The sequence below is a fragment of the Rhinopithecus roxellana genome, chromosome 7, assembly GCF_007565055.1.
Source record: "Rhinopithecus roxellana isolate Shanxi Qingling chromosome 7, ASM756505v1, whole genome shotgun sequence".
Classification (NCBI taxonomy): Eukaryota; Metazoa; Chordata; class Mammalia; order Primates; family Cercopithecidae; genus Rhinopithecus; species Rhinopithecus roxellana.
The window spans coordinates 53,165,091-53,192,082 of NC_044555.1; the positions used below are offsets into that span (position 1 = coordinate 53,165,091).

Genomic DNA, 26,992 nt, shown 5'->3' on the forward strand with positions numbered 1-26,992 from the left:
CGAGGCGGGCAGATCACAAGGTCAGGAGATCGAGACCATCCTGGCTAACACGGTGAAACCCTGTCTCTACTAAAAATACAAAAAATTAGCTGGGCATGGTGGCAGGCGCCTGTAGTCCCAGCTACTCGGGAGGCTGAGGCAGGAGAATGGCGTGAACCACTGCACTCCAACCTGGGCAACAGAGCGAGACTCTGTCTCAAAAATAAATAAAAATAAAAAATAAAAAAAGAGGAATTCACCCATGTTTTCTTCTAGTAATAATGTCGTTTTATTTTTTACATTTCATTTTTGCATTTGGTATTTATTCTTATGTATGATGTGAGCCTACTTTCTTTCAATATTTTTGTTTTCAATTACTCATTTTTTCTGATTATAAAAGTGACTAATTGCTTCTAGTAGAACATTTAGAGAAGTATAGAGAATAAAACTTAAAGTTGCTGTAATTTCATCACCCAGAGATGACTACCTCTTTCTTCCTAATTTTCCCCCTTTAGATAATTTACTCTGGGTTTCCTGATTACATTTTATTCTCACTATGCTCATTTAGAAGCAATTGACCCATCTTCCTTTCCTTTCAGTTTAGTACAAAAAGTTCCAGACTTCTGATTGTCTAGAATATACTAAAGGAAATAGTTTCAGCTGCAAAAGTAATAGATTCTAAGAAACAGTTGATGAATCAAACAATTAAACTTAATTGTTCAATATTTTACAGAGAAATAAAGATGCTCCTTTTCTTAAGAATGTATATTTATATTTTTAGAGACATTTTATAAGGCTTATTAACAAAAAGTACATTTTACATATATGAATGTTTTCACTTTTTGTCCTTAGACTATGTTCTTTTGTTTTTTAACATGTTATTGAAGCTTTTGTATTTATTTTCTGTGAGTGTTGGTCAATTTGCAAATGCTCAGTTTACTTGAATTCCTAGCCTTGGCAATTAAATAGCATGTGAAAACATTGGTTTTCTGTTATATTTTCTTTTTCAGTCTGATCTTTGCTTGGCCCTGGTCCTGTTTTTGCTTTACTTTTAAATATTTTACCCATTACGTGGCTGTCCTATATCATGTAGTCCTATAATATATCTATAATCTTGCCAAGAACTCTTTTTTTTTCCTTACTACTGTGAGAGCTTTTATATCCAGGATTCTCTGCATTCTTATAGTACCTATCTCTGTAGTCAGCATAATAGTTAAGAGCATGGACTCTGAAACTAGACTGCTGAGCTCAAATCTCAGCTTCACATTACCTACTAGCTGTGTGGCTATAGGTTATTTAACTTCTTTGTGCCTCAGTTTCCCCAGCTGTAAAATGAGGATAGCAGTAGAACTTACCTCATAGGGGCTGTTGGGAGAATTTTAAAAATTTAATGTATATAAAGTATTTAGAATAGAGCCTAGCCCATAATGCTATAGAAGTGTTAACTATTATTAATTATAGTAGTATTTAAATATTCAAGAATTTGCCTCAAATTACAATGAAGAACCTACTTCTATGTGCTGAATTTTCCTTGGAAAAATCAACAATTAAATATGATTTTCCCATTTAGAGAAGTCCTGGAAATTTTTTAGGGAAATAAAAAACGATTGAGTTAAAAGTATCATTACTTTGAAGCTTGTCAGCTTACATGAATGACGCATGGAAGTTTTCAGTTTAATAAATAAGGAAATAACACTTAAATTTACTAACAGTTTATTTTTATAGTCTGCATTTTAATTGAACATTCCTTCATAAGAGTCTTAGTAAATGCTCAACAGTGTCATATGAGACCTTATTGTGTGGCCTTGCTATTAACTTTTGATAAAGTGCCTTCTAAGATCTTCTATAAAAATTGATGGAGGTCTTAAGATGGGTGAGAGGGCATCTACTCTTTTCCTGAAGTCCTTTTCTATCCTTTATTGAGATTGAGAACAGCTATTCCCTGTCCTTTATTTTTCTCTTTTTCATAGCCTTGACAACTATTCATTTTCCCCCTCAGTCTTCTTCAGATCAAATCTTCATATTTCTTCTGATCTTTTTTTAACCAGTCCTGTTTTCCAGTCTTTTGAATATTTCATCCCAGTGGATTAAAACAAAAAACAGCCCTACTTCTTATTGGTCTGCTTTACTAGTCTGGAACTGATACCAAGTGATATGTATACATTCCAAAGGTTCTTACCTATATGTATTCCTTCAAGCTATTTCTGACCCTCCCTTTTCCTCATATTTGAAATGGACACCATTGTTGTCTTGACTCACTCTAAGCAATTTAAAATTGATAGACAAATGAACAAGAGGCTATGGGTCGTAAGTTTCAAGCAAAGCAAGCATTTAGAAGGAAGCACTTATTTATAAAGAATTGTGAAATGTTTTCTTAGTGGCCGCTGGTCATTTCAACTTTTTGACTTCTCAAATGCTGTTTCCCTAAACTTTACAGTAAAGGAGAAATATATTTATATTGATTAGGTTGAATTTTGACCCTGAGCAGTGTCACTTCTACCTCTCCCATACCTCTCCCTTCTCTACTTCCCTAATCTTTAATGAAGGATTGAGGGTGGGAAGAAAAGGGAGAGAACATGTATTTTAGCTCCAGTTAGCTATAACTTCATACCTACAGGACACAAACAGAAAAGATCCTAACCAAGAGTCAAGATAGAGGTTAGTCATTCTTGTTGCAACCATATCTGTCTCTGAATTATTACCTTTCTCCAAACTATTGAAGTACTTCAGAGATGTGTTTATTGTACACCCAATATTCTACCTGAGTAGGAGGATAGATTGGGTTGGACACACTTTTCCCAGACTTTTGTGGTATAATTTTATCTTAATCCCCCTACCTATCCAAAAGGCCTATGGGATATATTTTTATCCACCTTTGATATATGTATTATCAATCAGATATTTTTCTAGTATGTTATTTACTTTGTTTTAGTGTGGAACCATCAGAGAATCTACAATCCTTAATGGAGAAGAATCAGTCCCTGGTAGAGGAGAATGAAAAATTAAGTCGTGGTCTGAGTGAGGCAGCTGGTCAGACAGCCCAGATGTTGGAGAGGATCATTTTGGTAAGGCCCCAAGAATAAACTACTAGCAATCTGAACATTTACTGGCTTTAGTTTCCAAAATATTTAACATGCTTTTCATTGTGAGAGACAGGTTATGTTGAAAGAAATGTATTTGTATTACCATATCCTCCAGGGAGTCCCTCTGGGGTAAATATGTGGGCTTATAATCAAACATACAAAAAAGTTAAAAGAATTGTACAGTGAATACCTATGTATCTACCACAAAGAATCTATATAAGTCCCATTTTAAAATAGATTCATTTAAAAATACCAGAAAGTAAAGAACCAAGTACATCTATCACCTTAAGTCCTGCCTAATCTTTATCCATAATGCTAAGTAACCATTCCTTCTCTGAGATTTTAGTTATTTTCCATCTCTCTTCCCCTAACGTTGTCACATTTCATATCCCATACTAACAGCTGCCACGGTGAGATATAACAGCTGGGAAATTACTTTTAATTCATTTTCCATATGGTTGATTTCCAAATAGTGGATCGCTATATAACTGATTACATGAGTTCTGACTCCTACTGCCTGCCTGTCTGTCAGTAACCTCCTGGATCAGTGCATGCTGGCTCTATCACTAAGGTTTTTCTACTAGTCTAAATACAACTCAATTTTTGATAGCACGGCTGTTGCCAGAAGTGAAAATGAGTTTCCACCAAAATATAATTGAACCTCGGTAATATATACACCTTCATGCGTCAGTGTGCACTCTAGTCAAGGAAGATAAGCTGCTTAAAGATTTCTTTCAAGTGGGCTAAATCCTACGTCCATTGTATTGTCCATTACTAACAGAGGGTGAAAATGGGATATAGGGGATTTTTATATACAGTTTTCTGTCTCCAGTGCTGTATTTTGTGCTTTGAAGTAACTCTAGAAGCTGCGTTTCACATGTATGTGAATGAGGCTGATGTAACAGAAACTACTTCTTATTCTAGCCACATACTCATCCAACCTTTATAAGGTTGTTACAGTGTCTGCCTGATAGGCTTATTGTTTGATATCCTGTCAGAACTTCATAACAAGCACAACATTTTTGTCCTATATAAACAATTCTTTCCAGATCTGTTATAGCATCCAGCATGTTACAGATACTGTGATTGAAATAAAACTGAAAATATCAATCACCCTTCCCAAAACGTAAGCTGCCTTCTGCCGTTTCTTCTTTCTCTACCATCATTCTTGTGCCGTACCCTTTTTCTTGCTGTCTTTTTCTAAAACTAGCCTACCATATCAGATAGTATAACTTTAAAAAAAAAATCTCAGCTCAAATTTAGTGTGAGGCCCTTTTATGTTTTAAATGCCCTTATGCTGGGGCTAGGGAACAGTGTAGTGTAGGAGGCAATTTAAAGTAAGTGGGGTTTTTTTTTGTTGTTTTTTGTTTTTGGTTTTTTTGGGTTTTTTTTTGCAAACAGCAGTGACTAACATGCCAGGAAATAATGCTTTTTTCCCCCTAGTTGCAAAGTTCTCTATGGAATTAAGGCTTCACACTCCACCCCATAGTCTGAGTTTCATGGCAAGCATAAAACCCAGCTGCTCGGATGCTATTTTTAGTAGCTCATGTTGACTGAAGGGCTAATTTCCATGACTCTTAAAAAACACATTTTTCACTAAATAACCAAAACCCACTAAATCCTCTGTTATAGCAAAGGAGACAGCCTCTTTACCTAGCTTTTAATTCATAGGAGTAGGAGAGCATAATTATGTGAGGCTGTCAGGCACTCCCACTGATGATCTCCTGGGTCTTTGTTGCAGACAGAACAAGCGAATGAAAAAATGAACGCCAAGCTAGAAGAGCTCAGGCAGCATGCAGCGTAAGTTGCCCACCAGATATTTGTTAGCAACCTATAGCACCTCAGTATATAATCGTGGAGCCTCTGGTCTTTGTCATATGAATAACCCTTGGGTTCTTTTTGTTTGAATTTTCAGCTGCAAACTGGATCTTCAAAAGCTAGTGGAGACTTTGGAAGACCAGGAATTGAAAGAAAATGTAGAGATAATTTGTAACCTGCAGCAATTGATTACCCAGTTATCGGTAAGCCAAGTAGGGGCAGTGTAAATAGGCATATCACTTTCATTTGTTTCTCTTGACATATACAAGCCTTTCTAACTCTGTACCTTTTGCTGAAAAAACCAGATTGTGAGGTGCTTGAGGACAGAGGTCATGGATCATTTGATATGATCTGAATATTGAGTTTGTTAAATCAAAACACTCATAGGTTACATATATAATGCACATTAGTATTTCAGTATTCTAATCAAATACCAGAAGCAACAGCATAGCAGTGCAAAATTGCCTAGGCAGCAAGAGCAGCAGTCATTGATTTGCTGTCCTCACAGTGTAGGCTAACTTAAAAAGAGGTCTTGTATCATACCCCAATTTTAAATAAACTAAATTCTGACAGCTTAAAGCAACCAGAGAATACCATAAGCCTCTTTTATAACCAATAATAAGTAAGTTTGAATGTTCTACCATAAGTTCCCATTTTTGTTTATTTTTAGAACCATTATAGTAGTGGCAGGTATGTTTTGGGGATGGGAGTGGTTATTTGTTGTTTTTCCCAGAAGAAAAATTTTCACAATCCCACTACCCCTAAAAATCTATTTTTGTTTTGGTGTTCCATCTCTTAGTCCTTAGGCATATATGCTTTAAAAAAAATTGAAATCATACTATAACATACTATGTTAAGTGGTAATGGTTGGTTTTGTTCCGTCTACACTCTGTTGTTTATTATTCTGAAACAGTAATGTGTATGCAAATGCCTGGTGGTAATTCCTAGCTTTTGGGCAGAGATTTTAATTTTACCAGAACCATGAGATTGTCATCCCTGGTCTTGCCCAGTGTTTTCTAGAGTTGTCAATATTGTGTCACAAAATTATCCACACATAGATTTATTCTTGAAGAGGAAATTAAAAAAATGTCATACAATATTGTCAGGACTCATTATGATGACCAGTTCTAAAAAATTAAATGAGTTAAATCCCCAAAGACTATTAGGCAGTGTTTTAGAATAAGGAGGACTGTAAAGCTGTCAGGAGCAGTCCAAGATGACAGCTCTTTTATCTAACAGGGTACAGTAATCGAGAGCCTGGGCTCTAGAACCACACAGACCCTAGTTTGAAGCCAGTTCTGCTACTTCCTAGCTATGTAATCTTACTAAATGCTGTATTACTGTCAAAAGGAGATAATTTAAGTGATTCAAATAGGGGTTAAAAGAATTATTCGGCCGGGTGCAGTGGCTCATGCCTGTAATCCCAGCACTTTGGGATTTCAATTTGGGAGGTCAAGGTGGGCGGATCACCTGAGGTCTGGAGTTCGAGACTAGCCTGGCCAACATGGTGAAATCCCGTTTCTACTGAAAATACAAAAATCAGCCGGGTGTGGTGGCATGCACCTGTAGTCCCAGGTACTCGGGAGGCTGAGGCAAGAGAACCGCTTGAACCCAGGAGGTGGAGGTTGCAGTGAGCCGAGACTGTGCCACTGCACTGCAGCCTGGGTGACAGAGCGAGACTTAATCTCAAAAATAAAAAGAAGAAATATTATTTAGCTGATGCACTCAGGGCATGCCTGAACTCCAGGTAACTTCCCAAGTAAAGCAAGATTGGAGTTTTATAGAGTAAAGAGAAGGAAGGGGTGTATGTCCTTGTGATTTAGCTCAGGTAACAGTTTTTTATGTTAATTGCTGTGAAACTTTTGGTTGGAGATTGTTTCATTTTTTTATACCTCTTCCTCAGAAACATACTGGTGCAATCCTATCCTGATAACTGTTACTATATTTTGAGAGATGTTCTTACAAGCCTTGTAGTTTCTCAGTTGGTCAAGATTCACAGGTGGGAGAGGTGCCAAAATAGGGGGAACAGGGAAAGGAGGCAAGGGTTGAAGGCAAGGAAAACTCGGAACCCTCTCTCATGTGTGTTTTCTTTTATATCAGCAATATGAGCAAAGTGCAGTGGGATCATAAAACAAAGGGTGATTAACTGTTAGTCCAGAAAATTCAGGAAGGCATCACAGAAGAAACTGGGTCCTAAAAATGAATAGGAGTTTGCCATGCAGACAAAAGGGAAGGGACAGGCCAGTTCTGGGCACACTGCTTATGAGTTAGCCCTGCTCCACAAGGAAAATTTTAGAAGTTTTTATATAAAATAAATAAAGTTTTTTAAAAAGGGACTAGACTATATATAGAGGAAAAGATATATATAAAAGGAAAGAGGTATGAAAGTTTAAAAAATGGTAAGAACTTCAATGTGGCTGAAGTATAGAGTACATGTTAGACAACGACTATCACAAGGTTAAATTTCACCATTTATAATGCCACTCAAATGCAACTGAAACGACTGATATATGAAAACCTTGTGTGAGCTGCCTTAGTATTAAGATAATGTAAGCTGCAGAAGCCCTCTGGAGCCAAAACTTACAAGCTCAGAAATAGTGACCCAGGGTACTCACCATTGTTCATGGCCATCACACTGATCTCAGAGGATTAATACCACTTCATTTCTGGGGCTTTGAGTCACATGGAAAAGATGAAGGAAACCCGTGGAACCAAATTAATAAAATAAAGCATCTTCAGTGAGAACCTGGCAATATGACTGGTGCCTGGTGTGCCTGTAGAGGGAGTTGCTAGTGGTGGCTGGCTCAGAGGAACTCTGCAGAATCGCTGTGTCTGCCACTAAAATGTACTTGGCACACACAGTAGGAGGGTGCTAAAGATTGCCACAAACTGATAAAGTTCCTGCCTTCCATCCACTGTCATAGTTAGGCAGAGTAAGCCCTTTTATCCAGGAGTCCTGCTGGACTCCTGAATCAGAGTTCTCCACATCTATTGTTCGGAGACCCTCCCAGCTATATATTTTTTTTTTTTTGGAAATACACAACAATGTATCCTGTGGCTTTTATTAAGACTCACTACAGTGAAAGCAAAATGTTTCAAAAGTAAGTGCTTGTGCCCTTCGTTCTGGATTAAAACTATTTTTATTTTAAGTGACTAGTGAACACCCCCTTTTCCATTATAAAGGCAACCATTGTTCCTAGATATTCTTCCTGGGGCCTTAAGCGCTAAACTGTACCATTTCTTCTTTTAAACTATAATTCAAGTGAACCTCCTTGTACAGTTACCTGTGAGGAAATTCAAGCAGTCCTTTCAGTTCCTACAAAATCAAATGATCTTTTTTGTTTATATCCCCTCCTCCAAGACCAGTTCCATAAAAAGCATTTTGCATGCCCAGTAATGGTACAGCCTACAAACACAGACTTCATCTTGGAGGACATTGCTGGTTAATGTAGCACAATGTACCCTGGCCTTGTTCCCCTGACCATCACCTTTCTGAAATCACAATTTTAAAGAGGTTCTTGGTTATAGTCTTGGAATCGCGGGAAAGAGGGCTGTGAGACTGAAATAAATCTTATTGTTGTATATTTACATTTAGAATTATAGAGGCAGAATTCTGCCATGTTTATGCAGAACATGTCACCATAGCCCTAAGCTTAAACCTTAGTATTGTAAAATTTCTCTGGGCCAAAAGCCAAAGATAAACCCACAGTAACAGCATATCTTCTTCAAGGATTAGCCCATCTACTTTTGATCCTAACTCTCTGGAAGGTACTAGAGAAAGTCTCCAAAGGCCAGTGTTATAGGCCCCAATAATCTAGGATAGGCCTGTTATTAGTCCTTATACTGAAAATTGAAACATGGGAGGGAGGAAAGGGTAACCCTTATAGATTTTTTAAATCCTTTTTAAGAATGATTTAGTATGTCCTGCACTTGGAGAGTCACCAGTACTATAAATCATTATGAGAAAGGATATGGGAATACTGAAGCTTCCTTTAAATTCTCTTTGAGCCTTACTGGTTGGGAGTTTCTGGGCAGAGTAAGGGAAATGCTTTGTAAATAGCAGTTATTAAGGATCTCTTCAGGCCAGGCACAGTGGCTTACACCTGTAATCCCAACTCTTTGGGAAACCGAGCAGGTGGATCCCTGGAGCCCAAGAGCTTGAGATCAGCCTAGGCAATACAGTGAGACCTTGTCCCTACAAAAAAATAAAATAAAATTAGACCATCCTTCATGACATAGTGAGACCCTGTCTACAAAGAAGTTTTAAAATGAACTGGGTGTGGTGGTGTACACTTGTAGTCCCAGCTAGTTGGGAGGCTGAGGTGGGAGGATCATTTGAGCCCGGGAGGTGGAGGTTGCAGTGAGCTGAGATGGCACCACCGCACTCCAGCCTGGGTGACAGAGCGAGACTCTGTCTCAAAAAAGAGCGAGACGAGAGGGGTCTCTTCACTCCTCACATTAAAGGTACTAAAAGTTAAGTTTCAACAACTATGTAATGTTTCATAGGGGTGGTATAGAGACTCCATGTGCTAACCCTAAATTCTTAGCTGTTGAGCTAATAGCTCTTTCACCTGTGACCTCCTTAATTACATGACTTCCTGGAAATAATTCTCTTTTCCCGGGGCTTTGAAGAATCACTTACACAGAAGTGGTAATCCATGTCTTACAATACCAAATAAAGCCTAAATTCCAGTGGTGAGAACAGAGCTTGCTAATATGATAGCCTGTAAACAAATTAGTCCTGTTAAGTAGTTTTAGGTTTCCCTTCTAGGTGGCAGTTGTTTGAATGCCCCAAAAAATAATTTGCCAAAGAATTAGTGCTTACCCTTTTCCTCCTAGTTACCTGGAGTAATACCATATGATCTGTTCTTTTTTCCCCTTTTTTCTTTTTTTCTATTTTTAGATTTAGGGGGTACAAGTGCAATTTTGTTACATAGATAAATTGGGTAGTACTGAAGACTGGGTTTTTACTGTAGCTGTCACCTGAATAGTGTACTTTGTACCCAATAAGTAATTTCTCATCCCTCACCAACCCCAACCCTTTCACTCTTCCAAGTCTCCAATGTCTGTTATTCCACTATGTCCATGTGTACACATTATTTAGTTCCCACTTATAAGTAAGGACATGCAATATTTGACTTTCTGAGTTATTTCACTTAAGATAATGGCCTCTAGTTTCATTCACGTTGCTGCAAGAGACATGATTCCATTCTTATGGTTGAGTAGTATTCCATGGTGTGACTACTACTATTCCAGTAGTAGTCCATGGTATATCAAGGGATGATTGGATAAATAAAATGTGGTGTGTGTATACACTTAGATTGATTCCATATCTTTATGATCAGTTCTTATTTACATGAGGGACAGAGGCTGCAGTACCTTTATCTGACTTCATGAGCATATTTTTCTGGGAGTGTTCATCTAAGGCATTTATTTCTTTCTGTTTTTGTTTGTTTGTTTGTTTTTTGTTTTTTCTTCAAGATGGAGTCTTGCTCTGTCACCCAGGCTGGAGTACAGTGGTGCAATCTTGGCTCACTGCAACCTCCGCCCCCCAGGTTTAAGCAATTCTTCTGCCTCAGCCTCCAGAGTAGCTGTGCTTACAGGTGCTCGCCACCACGCCTGGCTAATTTTTTTGGTATTTGTAGTAGAGATGGGATTTCATCATGTTGGCCAGGCTGGTCTCGAACTCCTGACCTCGTGACCTGCCTGCTTTGACCTCCCAAGGCACTGGGATTACAGGTGTAAGCCACCGTGCTTGGCCAGGCAATTATTTCTTTATAGAGGAAGATCCTACTACCTTGACTGACTATAAAAATAAAAAATAACCATTCTATTTACTTTTCTGATGCATTGCCATTATTTGATATGTCTGTTTGTAGAATGGTATGCCCCCATAAGAACTGGCTAGACTTGTACATTAGTAGAGGTATACTTAGTGGTAGATGCATAAAAAGAAAGGGTAGAGTCCATAAAATGGGTTAAACTTTGGCCTTTTGGAATGGCTAAATGTTTCACTCTGGCCCAACTGTCTCTGGCAGGGCAGGAGAAGTGCAAGAAATATGTCAGTTGCCACATGACCTTATTTTTTTATAAAAACTACACAATTGTCCTGTATGAAGAAGAAAGACTCTTGAGAGATGGGAAATGGAAACGTGGCTTTTGGGGTTTCTGTGACTATAAAATAGGTTCAGTACCTTAAACGGTCTCTGTATATACTTGAAAAAAATTAAATAACCAATGTAAAATCCACTAGTAAGCTTTACTTCAGACTCTTTCCCTAAACCAAAACATTTGTTACTGCAGGATGAAACTGTTGCTTGCATGGCTGCAGCCATTGATACTGCGGTGGAACAAGAAGCTGTAAGTAATTGGTCCCTTTGTGTGGAACCAGGAGCTCTAACTGCCGTTTCCTATAATTTATCACTCAACTGAAAAAGAGAACCTGTGATTGTTACCATCCTCCGTAGAATGCCTGGGAAATCCAGAAATCTTTAGTGTAAATCTCAGCTTCATAAAATCCCTACCTTGGATAGGCTCTACCACTAATAGTATAACTGGTAACGGGGGCCAGGACTTCTCAAGGATGTAATGTTCCATATTTGCAACCCAGCTTACAGATTTCTTGTTAGAGGCTAGTATTCTGCATCAACCGTCCAGCAAGTTAAAAATGAGGAGAGGAAAAAAAGAGGAAATTATGGCAAAGTCAAAAAAGCATTAGAGGAGAAATTGAAGAGAATTTTTTCTCAGCATAATTTTCTATGGATGAGATATTAGGGGCTAAAAGAACCAAGGAAAATAATTTGAGTGTTCAGATCACAAGGATAGATAAAATGTATTAGATGTTGACTAAAGGTTATAAAGACAAAATGAAAGGCTGGATGATGGATTGCTTGAGACAGGCTTTTATCCCTAAAATGAATCTATGTCAGTAGTTTTCACATTCTGAAAGAAGGAAAATACTAGATCAGGTACTAGAGGTCAACTGTGTGAGAACAAATGAACCCTTTTCTCAATTTCCAGGACCTTCTCTCCTGTAAGGACCCCTTGGAATGATGGAATGAGGTAAAAGTAAGAAATGCCATCCAGATCAACAAAGGAAAGAGCAAAGAAACTTAGTTGGTTCTAAAAGAGTCCATTGAAGTGTATAAGAAATAAGGTGCTTGAGAGAGCAGGGAACGAGGCTAGCTCAGTTTATTTCAGATACTTAAATGCGAGCCACCGTTGTAAAGGAACAGAAATACTGTTAATGGAGAAGTGCCTGTGAGACTTGATGAAATAGTGCCTAAGGAACTTCATTTGCTTGTTTCTCTTATAAATCGTTATCCTGATTTTTTTTCCAGCAAGTAGAAACCAGTCCAGAGACGAGCAGGTCTTCTGACGCTTTTACCACTCAGCATGCTCTCCGTCAAGCGCAGATGTCTAAGGAGCTGGTTGAGTTGAATAAAGCGCTTGCACTGAAAGAGGCCCTGGCTAGGAAGATGACTCAGAATGACAGCCAACTACAGCCCATTCAGTACCAATACCAGGTAAACTATTTCCTAGGGCAGTATTTGTTCATGTCTACAGTCTCTTAAACTGAATGGGAAGAAAACAACAAGCATACCATTTTTGATGATGAAAAGACAACAAAATGTATATAGTATAATGGGAGTTTGTACTGTTGGTTTAAAAAGAGGATACATTCAGGACAGGGAGCCTGTAATTTTGTTCCATTTAATCTATCTAATGCCTTACCTTATGCCACAGGTATTTAATAAATTGTTTGATAATGTTATAATAAATGTGGTCCCTACTTACAGAAAAATTATATTCTAATAACTATGCTTGGATTCTGAGAAAAACACATCTTTTGGTAAATAGTCTGGGTTATAGTATGAATTATGAAGAGACTAGTGGATGTCACATGACTTGATAAATGGCTAAACTTTTTTCTAATAGTAGTTCTAAGTGACCTTTGCCAATTAATAATCAGGTCTTTACTTAAAGGCAAATCCTTGGCTTTCAGGTTACCCACAAGAAATGACCCTTGCTCCAGACTTATTTTCCCTTGTAGACCAGTGTTTCTCATTGTTTGTGATTACAGACAAAGGGATATTAGGATGGGTGGTAGGGGGACGAGTGGGTTGTTTTCCCATCCAGCTATATCCTACTACTCCCAAGGTATTATATGCTTATATTGAGGAATAGCTCTAGTACCCATGCTTTCTTTTCCCTCCATGGCAGCTGTTCATATGACATACTTTATTTTCAATCTATAACCATTAAAAACACTTTATAAGTTTACACTGTACAGTTGTTCTCACATCTAAAAAAGGACACAGGGGCAGGGAGAGCTTTTGGATTGGATTCCAGTTGTCCTAGCACCCAATCCATCCTGGGAAGGAGCCTTTTGAAGACAGAAGTGGGGAGGAGAGAACAGTGGACAAGAGAGGTGGACAGTTGGCCCAAGGATGCCCTTGGTCCCTTCCCTCCTGAGGGCCTTTTCCTTGGGGGGTCCCCCAGGGCCCACGACTGCAGGACCCTCACCAGGAAACCAGGCTGAATGGGAAGAAGGTTCACAGTATTGGGGGCTGGGAAGGGGAGCCAGGATGAGGAGGAAGGACAGCTTCTGGCTATCTTCCCAGCTCCTGGGGGTTGGAGTTGGTTTTTTTTTTTTTTTTTTTTTTTTTTTTTGGGCACTGTCTACAAGGTCTTCCTGGGGTTGGCAGGAGGAGGAACTGGGGGTTTAGGATTCTTTTCTTGTGGAGTTAGGATTCTTTCCATTCGAAGACAGGCCATCTGGCCTATGGTGAGGTTCCCAAGGAATAAACAGTCAGGGTCTTCTGCCTCCTGCTTCCCCAGGACTTCCACCCCCTGCCCAGCTGGCATCATCTAGACAACCTTTTGTAGAACCAAGACAAGTGAGAGAGGTGAGCAGAGCTGGAACCAAGCCAGGAGCAGGGAAAGAAAAAAATGTATGCTTTCTCCAGGCCCTCCAACTTATCTTCCTCTTCCAAGAGGAGAGACTATAGGGTTGGTTTTTATTGGTAGTGGTTCCCAGTCTCAGGAGTCCAAATGAGGCTAGTGTTTTCCACCTGTTCTTGGTCTAGACAGCCCCAGTCCCTCCCCAGGCTACACTAATGACTGGCCTAGATCAGTAGTTGGCAGATTCTCATGCATGTCAGAATCATCTGGAAGGCTCCTTAAAACCCCAGCTTGCAGGTCCCCACTCCATAAGCTCTAATTCAGTGCGTCTTGGGTGGGGCCAATAATTTGCACTTCTGTCAAGTTCCCAGGTGATATTCCTGCTGCTGGAATGCAATACAAGAAACACTGGCCTAGAATGGTGCCCACAGTCACATCCTCAGCAACCTGGTGCCTCCTGGGCAGTACTAAGGAGCCGGGCCACAGCTGGCAAAGCCCAGCCTTAGGGGTACCAACATCACCTGGGAAGCTGCTGGGAATGGTCTAAGGGTGAGCCCCCAGTGCAGAGAAGTAAACTAAGGCACAGCGTTCAGCGGCAGAGCTAGGAGAGGAGCGGGATACCAGGGACCAGTAGAGAATGGATGGGGCTGCAGGACCCTACAACAAGTACTCATGCTTTTTTAAAAATTACCAGCTGTCATACATTTTCAGAGTAAAAACAAAAAAAAGTGATTCTGCTAATTAATTTTCACCACTTTTTCCCCCTAGGTTAGAGGTTGCTTCCAAAATAATAACTGAGTTGCCAATAGAGGTTTTTTTCCCTTTTGTTATCATGGTCTTTTTTAACTTTTAAAAAACTTAGTTTTTTGTAATGCCAGCACTTTGGGAGGCTGCAGTAGGCAGATCACTTGAGCCCAGGAGTTTGAGACCAGCCTGGGCAACATGGCGAAACCCTGTCTCCACAAAAAATACAAAAATTAGCTGGGCCTGCTGGTGTGAGCCTGTAGTCCCAGCTACTTGGGAGGCTGAGGTGGGAGGATCACCTGAGCACAGGGAGGTCCAGGCTGCAGTGAGCTGAGATCACACCACTGCAATGCAGCCTGAGTGACAGAGTGAGACCCTCTCAAACAAAAAAAACTGTGGCTGGGCATGGTGCTCACACCTGTAATCCTAGCACTTTGGGAGGCCAAGGCAGGCAGATCACCTGAGGTCAAGAGTTCAAGACCAGCCTGGCCAACATGGTGAAACCCTGTCTCTACTAAAAATACAAAAATTAGCTTCATGCCTTTAATCCCAGCTACTCGGGAGGCTGAGGCAGGAGAATCGCTTGAACCCAGGAGATGGAGGTTGCAGTGAGCCGAGATTGCACCACTGCACTCTAGCCTGGGTGACAGAGTGAGACCCTGTCTCAAAAAAACATTGTCTCAAAAAAACAAACAATCGAGCCATTGCCCTCCAGCCTGGGCGACAGAGCAAGACTCTGTCTCAAAAAAAGAACAAAAGAAAAAAAACTATAAAACTCTTCATTTTGCTGGGCGTACCAGGTAATTTATCCATTTCCAGACATACCAGGTAATTTATCCATTTCTTTCTTGAAAACAACCCTTCTGGAGTCTTCTATCCTGGTTTACTTTCTCTAGGGCTGTTGTCCAGCCACCAGCTTGGTACCATCATCCTGGGGATTTGCTTCATTTCTTTCTCATGTCTGTGTTGACATGGATTTCATGTCTTCCTCCTCTTTAGTATACCCTTTTGCTTTGGTGGAATAAAACCCCAATACCTTTCTGAGAATGCATACATGAAAGGGAAATACTTTAAAGCTTTGCATGTCTGAAAATTGCTTTTTCAAAATTCTTTTTTTTTTTTTTTTTTTGAGGCGGAGTCTCGCTCTGTCGCCCGGGCTGGAGTGCAGTGGCCGGATCTCAGCTCACTGCAAGCTCCGCCTCCCGGGTTTACACCATTCTCCTGCCTCAGCCTCCCGAGTAGCTGGGACTACAGGCGCCCGCCACCTCGCCCGGCTAGTTTTTTTTTTTTTGTATTTTTAGTAGAGACGGGGTTTCACCGTGTTAGCCAGGATGGTCTCGATCTCCTGACCTCGTGATCCGCCCGTCTCGGCCTCCCAAAGTGCTGGGATTACAGGCTTGAGCCACCGCGCCTGGCCTCAAAATTCTTATACTTGTTAGTTTGGCTGGGTTTACAATTCTACAGAAATGTTTTCTTCATTATTTTGAAGGTCTTGCTCCATTGTCTTCTATTTCCAGTATTGCTGTTGAGAAGTCTATTATAATTTTGCATTATTTGTAATAGACCTATATATTTTTTTACTTTGGAAACTTTCAGGATCTTTTCATTGTCCCCAGGTGTTACTTAATTTCACAATGTTGGGCCTTGGTATGGTTTCCTGTTTTTTGTTTGTTTGTTTGTTTGTTATTGTTGTTTTTATAGAGACAGGGTCTTGCTCTGTTACCCAGGCTGGAGTGCAGTGGTGCCATCACAGCTCACCGCAGCCTCAACTTCCTGGGCTCAGGTGGTCCTCCTGCCTCAGCCTCCCAAGTTGCTGGGACGACAGGTATGTGCCACCATGCCTGGCTAATTTTTTATTTTTTGTAGAGATGAAGTCTCACTATGTTGCTGAGGCTGGTCTCAAATTCCTGGTCTTTAGTGATCCTCCCAGCCTCCCAATCCTAAAGTGCTAGGATTACAGGCATGTACCACCACACCCAGCCTTCTTTTCTCATTTATTGTGCTTGGTGCTTGACTGGTCCTTTCAATCTAGAAATGTGTACTCCTTTCTGGGCAGTTTTTTTCCTATCATTTCTTTGAGAACGCTATCTCTACATTTTCTCTGTTTTCTCTTTCTTGCACTTCTCTTAGATATTGGATCTCTTAGATTTAGTTTCTACTTTTCTGATCTCTTTCTTCCTATTTTCTATTTCTTTGACTTTTTATTCCACTCTGGGAGATTTCCCTTCATTCTTAGTGAATTATTTCATTTGGCTATTAATTTCCAAGGTCTCCTTTTGATCCTGTAATTGTTCCTTGTTATAGCCTTTTATTCTTTTTGTGTGGATTCACAGCCCATCTCTAAGAATAGGAATTAAATTTTATCAAGGTTTTCTTCTTCTTCCTGCTTTGCCTTTGTTTCCTCCAGATTTCCTTTCTCTAGTGTGTTTGTTTTGGTCTGTCTTTCAGGTAAGACACTTTCCTCAAATTTCTAGTGAGCCATGGCTATCCATTCATATTTAAGAGGGAGGCACTAAAAGCCAATAGCAAGTTGTATGTGCATGGATTTCTCTTAGGCTAATCAATTTCCAATAAAGAACTCTTTTATTCTTTTGCCTAGAGTTGTGTGGGCCTAGTGGTGGTATGCCATAGTTCTAGTAACCCAGAGAAAATAAGGGAGTTGAAGTCTCTCCAATCATAGACAGACTTTTATTTAATCCCTGTCAGCAGTATGGTACTGCATCCCTGCTATTAGCTGTGTCCAACCTGTTAGGTTCGGCCTCTCTAGAAAGGAAGCCTCTGTTCCACTCTGTGCCTCCGTGGTACGTATTGGCTTGCTTCTTCTTGATATTTGTCCTGTAGGAGTTATATTTTAGCTTTTTCCACTCTGGACGTCAGTTACTTCTTATCCAGCTGTTTTCTTCTTCCAAAAGTTTGTTGATATCTCTCAACTGCTCTCCTCGTCTCTCTTCGTTCTTGTTGATTTATACCTCCTTTTTTGTTCATTTTCATGGGATTTCAGGAGGGAGTAAGTTAAATATGTAGCTCAATTGTCCATATTAACAGGACATACAATGCAGGCATACAAGGTCAAATGTATTTTGGCTTTTCCAGGATAAACAAAGGATTACTGGTAAGGCTGAGAAGTGCTTCCTCCTTTCTTATACTCTTGCCTGGAAACATGGGGATATGTGTTCCCCCACTGTATTTCTTTCTTCCTTTTTTTTTTTTTCTTTAACCAGAGAGGGGTATATTTATTTTCTCACATTTAAAAAAAAAAAAAAAAAAAAAAAAAAGCTGAACATAAGTAGTCTGGGGCACGTACAGCAGCAAAGGCCCAGGATCCTTCCTGCTTTCTGCTTCCTTGGCCTTAGGGTGTGAATCTTGTCCTCATGCTCTCAAGACAGCTGGCTGAGCATCAGCCATCACATCCACATTCCGGGCAGGAAGAAGGCAAAGGTGAAGGGTATTGCACATGTCAGCTGAGCTCCCTTTACAGGGTCTTTCCTGCAAGTCTCTCCCGACACCATCCACTTGCATGCTACAACTGCCCACCCTGGGCTGTGAGGGAGGGTAGGACATGACTTTTGTCTGCCCGCTTATCAGAATTGGGCAGAAGCACTGGGATTCTGTTAGTAGGGAGGAAGGATAATAGATGCTGGGTTAACAATTTGCAGTCCCCACCACAGCCAGGACTTAGGCAGGGGTGATCCCCACTAAAAGCCAAAGGTTTCATGCCTGGCTGTAGGGGAGAGGTGCTTGGGCTGGGGTCCTGCCTTGTCTTAACAAATATGAGGCTCTTGTTAAATATTTAACCCTGTGAGGGTGGCTTGTGGCCCACGTGCACCCTAATCAGCTGCCTGACATGCCTCAGCCCACTTCAGGGCTTCCAGTTCACCCTGGGGCGGGGGAGGCCTGGGGCATGCTGTTTTCACACACACACTCCTAGTTGATTTCTTTTTCTTCTATAATTTATAAAATTAACACTGCACTTATTGGAAGACATGAAAATCCAAAGATGTGTAGAGAAAAAGTTCACCTCCCTGTGCCCCACCCCTGACTAACCCATGTTAACAGCCTGACCTGCTCCCAGGGGATTCTGGGATCCTGGAAGGTCCTTGAGAAACTCAGTAGTCCTAGACCAGTGCTGGGGGTGGTGGGAGGATGGGCTGGGGAGGGAAGGGGGCTCCTCAGCAGGCCGAGCCTTGGTTGCTCAACCCCGCTGACACCGACTACACATGGAGCGAGGAATGTGCCGAGGGCTCAGCCGCGTGGGTGGTCCTTGTGGCCTCTGCCACTGCCCTGGGCAGTCGTCACTCAGCCACGTCAACAAGCGACACTGGGGAGGCAGGCCTGGGCCACCTGAACCTTCACCTCAGTCCTGGTTGACACCTCAGGCCTGGTCGTTATCTGGACTTCGGCTGCAGGGCTTCTGGGCAGAAAGAGCAGATCCAGTTGGCTCGTCCTAGCCATGTGCTCCCAGAGCAGCCTGCCCAGGGATCTGGAGAGCAGCAGTTGGATCCTAACCTACTTTGCACCAACAGGCAGGAAAGGGCGCCTTGAGTCTGCCACTCCAGGGTTTCAGAAGCAGGCTGCCCTGAGGCTTTCCAAATTTCACAAGGGCTCCTTCTAAGGCCTGGGCTGTGTCCAGATGTTGGACCACGTGCAAAGAATGGAGGCCAAGTCCAGAAAGAGGAGGGCCCTCCCCCATGGGAATGCGCATGTGGGAAGGGCGCATTTGCCCCTAGATCCTAGGCTGGATCTAGGCTCAGGAGGCTAACCCCTATGGACCAGCCCACCTGTTCAGCCAATGGGCAGCCACAGCAAGGGCAGAGGGAACAGCAGAGGCAGCCCATGTGGTCACAGGTCCCATGGGCTCCAGAGCTCTCAGCTCCAGGCACCCCTGCCTCCCCTGCTTCAAGCCTATTGGGGGCACACTTCCTGCTGTGTCTGGTCACTAACCTCTGCCCACACCACTAAAGGTCCGTAGCTAAACTCTCCTTAGTTGAATCCTCTACTAACACAAAAGGAAAAAGCCAAATCTCATCTCACAAGACCTTTATTTGAGGTGCACCATGCATGGAGCCTTGCCCCAAATGCGTGGTCATCACATTCAGGAAGAGGCAGACATCCCCACAACAGTCACATGCTGAAGCTTCTGTCTGCAATGTCTGGTGGCAGAGTTCTCACTCAGCAGACCTGTATCATCATAGACATCACCATGTTATCAGTCCCTGGACTGGATATTGTCCTCGGGTTACAGAAGGGGTTGCACATCACATCTATGTAGGAGTTGTGCAGCTTCCAGAACATCCTGTGGATTTCATTGTCTCAAAGAGCTGTGTTGGAGGGATTCACCACCATGACAAACTTCACCTTGGAGATGGTAGTGTAGCTCTGTCTGCGTAGCTGGTTAGGGAATGCACTTGTAACACAAGGACTGCTGGGACAGCAGGTAAAGAACCTGCCAGCTGAGGGCCCTCTGTGTGCCCTCACTTTGGAGAAGTCTGACAACCTTGAATCACAGGAAGTGCCCAGGCTGGGCTGGTCCTGCAGTGACCACACTGGGTGCATGCCTAGATACTTCGTTGGGGGCAACTGGTGTTTACTGGAGAAACAAAGGGCAGGCAGCTAAGCCTTACCCAATTCAGGCTCCAGGAACCGAGCCACTCAGACTCTGAGTTTCTACGTGCACCTGGGATGCCTCACCCTCTTTATGAATCAATGCCTGGTCCAGAAAGTTAACTGCAAAACCAGAGACTTCATAAATAAGGCGGACCTCCTCTGTAGAGGCCATGTTGTCTTGTAAAATAATGGCTACTGGCACATGTCACCATGGACAAGCTACATTACTGCTCTTGGAACGTCTTTGAACTCCATCGTCTCAAGTGATTTGTCCAAAGGGACTGGTCGAGAGTTTCTAGTGACTTATGAGGCAAGACCTTGTAGTCCTCTGTGGGGTAGAGCAGGCCCAGATAGAGCTCCCTCTGGTTGACCAGGGCCTTCCCCATTGAGGAGATCTTCTCATCCACCATGTCCAGAGATGTGTGCACCATGTATTGGAACCTCAGCTTGTTCTCCGTGGGGGTGCTGCGGATGTAGAGAGGGTAATTCTCCTTGGTGATCACCGGGATGCATATCGCCGTCTTGGGAGGACCAGCACTGGGTGCCCCGCCCATTGTATTTCTAACTCTACAAAGGGGTGCTAGTAAGGAGCTGTAGCTGTAGTAAGAGATCTAGTCCTTTTTCCCATGGCATCAAATATCCTTGATTAAGTTAAGAAGAAATAATTTTTTTTTTTAGACAGAGTCTTGCTCTGTCACCCAGGCTGGTGTGTAGTGGTGCAATCTCTGTGCACTGCGACCTCCACCTCTTGAGTTCAAGCGATTCTCCTGCCTCAGCCTCCCAAGTAGCTGGGATTACAGGTCTGCGCCACCATGCCTGGCTAATTTTTGTATTTTTAGTAGAGACGGGGTTTCACCATGTTGGCCAGGCTGGTCTCAAACTCCTGACCTTAGGTTATCTGCCTGCCTCGGCCTCCCAAAGTGCTGGCATTACAGGTGTGAGCCACTGCACAAGGCCTGAAATAAATTCTTAACGTAATCAATACCTTTTACTCACATGTGAATCACCCTTTTTTTTCTCTAAGAGATAAAAGCTGTTTTTAATTCAATTATTTATTTATTTATTTAGAGACAGAGTCTCACTCTCTCGCCCAGGCTGGAGTGCAGTGGCGTGATCATAGCACACTGCAGTCTTGACTTTCTGGGCTCAAGTGATCCTTCCACCTCTGCCTCCTGAGTTGCATGGTATTTTTCCTGTCACTTGTAAAGAATTGCCAGAGAAAAATAGGGGGAGGCATAGGGTCTGATTAATGAAGATTACCATGAGTTGTAGTAAACCAGGACTTAAATTTTTGAATAATTCCCCCTTGTGGAGTTGGTAAGACAATTAGGGACTAAATGTGGTGTATATATAATGAATAGAAACTATTTTTCACCTATCAGATTGGTAATAGTTTTTTTTTTTTTTTTTTTTTGAGACGGAGTCTCGCTCTGTCGCCCAGGCTGGAGTGCAGTGGCCGGATCTCAGCTCACTGCAAGCTCCGCCTCCCGGGTTTACGCCATTCTCCTGCCTCAGCCTCCCAAGTAGCTGGGACTACAGGCGCCCGCCACCTCACCCGGCTACTTTTTTGTATTTTTTAGTAGAGACGGGGTTTCACCGTGTTAGCCAGGATGGTCTCGATCTCCTGACCTCGTGATCCGCCCGTCTCGGCCTCCCAAAGTGCTGGGATTACAGGCTTGAGCCACCGCGCCCGGCCGGTAATAGTTTTTAAGTGTAGCAATATCAAATGTTGACAAGGGTGCAAGCAAAGTACTCTCATACTTAGCTGGCAAGAGTGGAGTAGCCCCTTTGGATGACAATTTGGCAGGTCTATAAAAATTGAAAATGTATACCCTCATGACTCTGTAATTCCCACTTCTCTCTACCCTAGTAAAACCTTGCACATGTGCACAGAAGGCATGTACCAGAATATTTCATTATGGCAAAAAAAACAAGGCAGATCTATATATGCTGATATAAATAAATCTCCATGACTAATTAAGTAAAAAAAGGCAAGTTACAGAATAACATATATATATATAAGTCTATGTTTAACACATTTTAATTGCTATAAACACACGTGTGTGTGTATATACTATATATTTACTTACATCAATTACATATTCTAGTAATGGATATTATGTGATATGTAATATATAATACATTTATTTAATATATAATCATGCACCAAATAATGACATTTCAGTCAATGACAGACTATGGATACAATGATGGTCCCATAAGATTATAATACTGTATTTTTAACTGTACCATTTTTATGTTTAGATACAAAATACTTACCATTATGTTATAATCACCCACAGTATTCAGTACAGTCACATGATATACAGTTTTATAACCTAGGAGCAATAGGCTATACCATATAGCCTGGGTGTATAGTAGGCTATACTATATAGATTTGTATAAGTGTATACTATCATGTTCACATGATGATGAAATTGCTTAACAATGCATTTCTTAGAATGTATTCCTGTTATTAAGTGACATATGACTGTGTATGTAAATGTCTAGATATGTAATATTTGAATATGTAAATGTCTAGAAAAAATGGAAGATATGCATCAAGCTGGTAACAGTGCTTGCTTCTGGAGGGGGACTGGAATTTTGGCAGGGGTGAGGCAGTCAAGGGAACTTGACCTTTATATGTATTATCTATTTTTTTATATAAATATATTTATATGTTACTTCTATAAGTAAAAATATAGAATATATTTTCTATGTTATAAGTATAGATGAATATGGAATATATTTATCATATAAAGAATATATGAATATACATACATACATACACACCCATGTTATTAGTGATTTTAAATATGCAGGGTAGGCTAGGCGTGGTGGCTCACGCCTGTAATGCCAATACTTTGGGAGGCCGAGGTGGGTGGATCACTTAAGTTCAGGAGTTTGAGACCAGGCTGGCCAACATGGTGAAACCCTGTCTCTACAAAAAATACAAAAATTATCCAGGTGTGGTGGTGGGTGCCTGTAATCTCAGCTACTTGGGAGACTGGGGCACAAGAATCCTTTGAACCTGGAAGACAGAGGTTGCGGTAAGCCGAGATCACACCACTGCACTCCAGCCTAGGCGACAGAGCAAGATTCTGTCTCAAAAAAAAAAAAAAAAAAGCAAGGTAACTATAAAGATTGATTTTCATTGATTATACTGAAGTGACTGAGTACATTGCTTGGAAAACAGCTCTAGCCTATTTAGAAAGCATTTAGAAAGCTTCTCTGATATAGCCCCACCTAATCTGCCTCTGCTTCTTTGTGTCAGTCTAATACTGGTCTAGGGTCTGCATATAATCTTCTTCGCTGCCAGCTACTCATCCAGTCAGTTTTCTCCGATCTTTTTTGGTTATGAGAATAGGATGGAATTTGGATTTTCCACTGTCAAACTTCAGTTTCTAGACTTCTTTTTCTAAATGCTTGCAGAACTGCAGTTGTTATTGAGTAGATAAGTTTGAAAGTTCTGAATATAAGAATATTTGTGCAGCTCTTTACAGTTTACAAAGTGTCTGCCTTTTTATCTTATTTGATCTTCCCAACAACCCTGTGAAGTAGGTGCTATTATTAATTATTGACATAGATAGGGAAACCTTTGGGAGTCCCTAAGAGCTCCCCTAGATCGAATGACTCACTAGGAGGACTCACAGGACTCAGTATATAGTCATACTCACAGTTAAGATTTATGGGGCTGGGTGCTGTGGCTCATGCCTATAATCCTAGCACTTTAAGGAGGCCAAGGTGGGAGGATCGCTTGAGCCCAGGAGTTCAAGACCAGCCTGGACAACATGGTGAAAACCCATCACTACAAAAAAAATACAAAAATTAGCGGAGGCTAAGGTGGGAGGATCACTTGAGCCCAGGAGATAAAGGCTGCAGTGAACCATGATCATGCCTCTGTACTCCAGCCTAGGTAAGAGTGAGACTCTGTCTCAAAAGAAAGAAGAGAGAGAGAGACAGAGAAGGATGGGGAGAAGGGGGAGGGAAAGGAAAGGCAAGGCGAGGCGAGGCGAGGTGGAAGGAGGGAGGGAGGGAGGGAAAAGAAAAGAAAAAAAGAAAGAAAATAAGCAAATGAAGGGCCAGATGTGGTGGCTCACACCTGTAATCCTAGCACTTTTGGAGGCAGAGGCAGGAGGATCACTTGAGCTCAGGAGTTCAAGACCAACCTGGGCTATATACACACACACACACACACACACACACACACTATATATATATGATATAGTATATATATACACACATATACATTCATACACATACACACGTATATAAACTCTTTTCTGAACAGAAACCAAAACTAAAAGATGAAGTGACTTTCCTTAAAGATACTTATTAAGTGTGGCAGTCAAGATTAAAACCCAGACCCTCAGATTTTAAACATTTCCTACTACGTAATTTTAATCTCCATCAAATCAAGAATAAATGTTTTCAGCGTGCAATCGAAGTGGTAAAATTTAATGCATAGTTCCTTGAGACATGGAATGCTGAAGTGGTTTTTCTTCCTGTGCCATGTAATGTCTTCTTTCTCTTTTACCTATAACCTTTCTAGGATAACATAAAAGAGCTAGAATTAGAAGTCATCAATCTGCAAAAGGAAAAGGAAGAATTGGTTCTTGAACTTCAGACAGCAAAGAAAGATGTCAACCAAGCCAAGTAAGATTAAAGTTAATAAATGTTATTTCAAGTCCCTACTATGTGTGAGGAGCTTTGCAAGAAATAGAGAAGTAGAAGTCCCATGTACTGCCTCTAAAGATTTAAACCTAGTTATGAAGAGGAAACCTAAACACAAAAGTGGTTAAATAATTGCAATTTTAAATAGCGTCTCAAGTTGACAGTAAAAGAATGTCATAACACAGCACATGATTAGTAGCCAAATAAATTTCTTAGACAGTAATTGTGTTAAGAGTCCAGAGGCAAGAAATATCAATTCAGGCTACCATGATCAAGGAAGGCTTTGTAAAAAGCGCTTGAGCTGGCTTTTGAAAGATTATCACATATACTAGATAACAGCAGTTTCTTTGTCCCTGCACTAATGGTAAATTAGCTTGTGAATGGAATTAATGTCCAGGCTAGTGATTAAAAAAATCAATCTAGCCATCTCTTACCAGTTAAGAATAAAACCAAAGCGGATAACCATAACATCCTACTCTCCTTTAGACCTCTGCTGTATGGGCTATGCTACCTTCTTTTTACTCAGTGACTCCATTTTATCTCTCGGTTGAGTCTAAAGCTCATGTTTGTAAAAGTTATGCTGAATGTTTACTTTCTATCTCAGACTTCTATAATAGTCATCAGAATTCTTCATAGCTAAAGTGAAGTGAAATGCCTTCAAAGAACCATTTTGATGCAAAAGGGGCGGCGTATATTGAGGGAGTTGCATTGCTGTGTACTAAAAGTTGTCTTACTCTTTGTATTAAGCTCCTATTATTGAGACAGGTTTGGTTGTTTGGGTGGTATTCTTTTTTCAAGATGGCTATGTGACTAGTCACCTGTTTTGTATATGTCAGGATTGTAACTCTGGGAGTCTAGTATTATGCCTTTTGAAGTCAGGCTTTGCTGCTGGTAGTCCTCACTTCTACAGCATCTGTGTTTAGGTTGAGTGAGCGCCGCCGCAAACGTCTCCAGGAGCTGGAGGGTCAAATCACTGATCTGAAGAAGAAACTAAATGAGCAGTCCAAACTTCTGAAACTAAAGGAATCCACAGAGCATACTGTCTCCAAACTGAACCAGGAGATACGGGTAATAAATTCTCATCCTTGCGTTTACCCCCATTGGAATTTACAAACATAGGTATTCCATTTAGAAATACACCAGAGGTGTTTTCAGGTGAGAAAATAGCAGGCAGGGCAATCATTTCAAGTGTGTGAATTTCCACAAATACCCCTTTTGCAGAACATTGTGCTAGTGGTCATCTAGGATCTGCTCAATAAAACCTTGCTTTGACATTCAAAATTTAATGTTAGAGTCTCTGAAACCAAAGAACAAAGACATCTCCATGCTTAGTGGTTATATCCTGATCACTTTCCATGATCACGCAGCATAATTTCCTGAAGTAGTAACAAGATGACAGACACCTAGAGAAAATTCTCAGTTATTGAATATTCAACTTGTGGCACCAACAAAGTGGTGGTTACAGGCTACTTGTACTGAAACCTTTAGAATACAGTGGTTGCTAGGTAGATTTGTCCTGGAGGCTTAGATGTTTCCTTGAAATTTCATTTGTATACAGTGAATTTAGGGCTGGATTTAGCTTGTAGGTACATTTTTCTTACTATCTTCTCAGTGTTCACTTGTGTAGTCTATACTTGGAAACCCTGTGCAAACATAGCAAGGGTATTGTAAGCCTAATCAGAAAATCTGTTGGGGACCGCTTTCCCAGCCTAGTTCTGGCTTTTCTCTCTTCTTAATGGTAAGTCTGTCCATCCGCACCAGCCTAGAATAAAGTGCAGATGACTAATACTTGTGCTGGTTTTTGTTTTTATAGATGATGAAAAACCAGCGGGTACAGTTAATGCGTCAAATGAAAGAAGATGCTGAGAAGTTTAGACAGTGGAAGCAGAAAAAAGACAAAGAAGTAATACAGTTAAAAGAACGAGTAAGTAACTAAAACTTCTTGAAGGCCTAGCTAATAAATGCTTCTCTGAGCTGACTAACAATTTTGATGCTTCTCTTCAAATACCTCATGTCTCCAAAAGTGTGACATTTTCATGAATTTAACAACTTTGTATTAAATGTCTACTATGTCTATTATATTCAAGGTACTATCTACTAGGCACTGTGAGAAATAGAAAAATTAGTAGTATATAAGCTCTGCCCTTGAAGAATGTCTTATCTAAAGGAGATGGTAAGACATAAGC

At 41.0% G+C, this 26,992-nt stretch overlaps 1 protein-coding gene and 1 pseudogene across 1 annotated transcript in view; one reads left to right on the plus strand and one right to left on the minus strand.

The window, feature by feature from the left end:
* The window catches only part of KIF4A (kinesin family member 4A), a 129,424-nt gene that overhangs the window by 57,311 nt on the left and 45,121 nt on the right, over positions 1-26,992 (plus strand). The window contains exons 11-18 of the mRNA XM_030934074.1: positions 2,912-3,044; positions 4,804-4,862; positions 4,978-5,083; positions 11,184-11,240; positions 12,221-12,406; positions 24,685-24,788; positions 25,730-25,874; positions 26,620-26,730. Of these exons, the coding sequence (XP_030789934.1) occupies positions 2,912-3,044; positions 4,804-4,862; positions 4,978-5,083; positions 11,184-11,240; positions 12,221-12,406; positions 24,685-24,788; positions 25,730-25,874; positions 26,620-26,730 (901 nt within the window). The remainder of the gene's footprint in view (positions 1-2,911; positions 3,045-4,803; positions 4,863-4,977; positions 5,084-11,183; positions 11,241-12,220; positions 12,407-24,684; positions 24,789-25,729; positions 25,875-26,619; positions 26,731-26,992) is intronic.
* LOC104678792 lies at positions 19,698-20,644 on the minus strand (annotated as a pseudogene).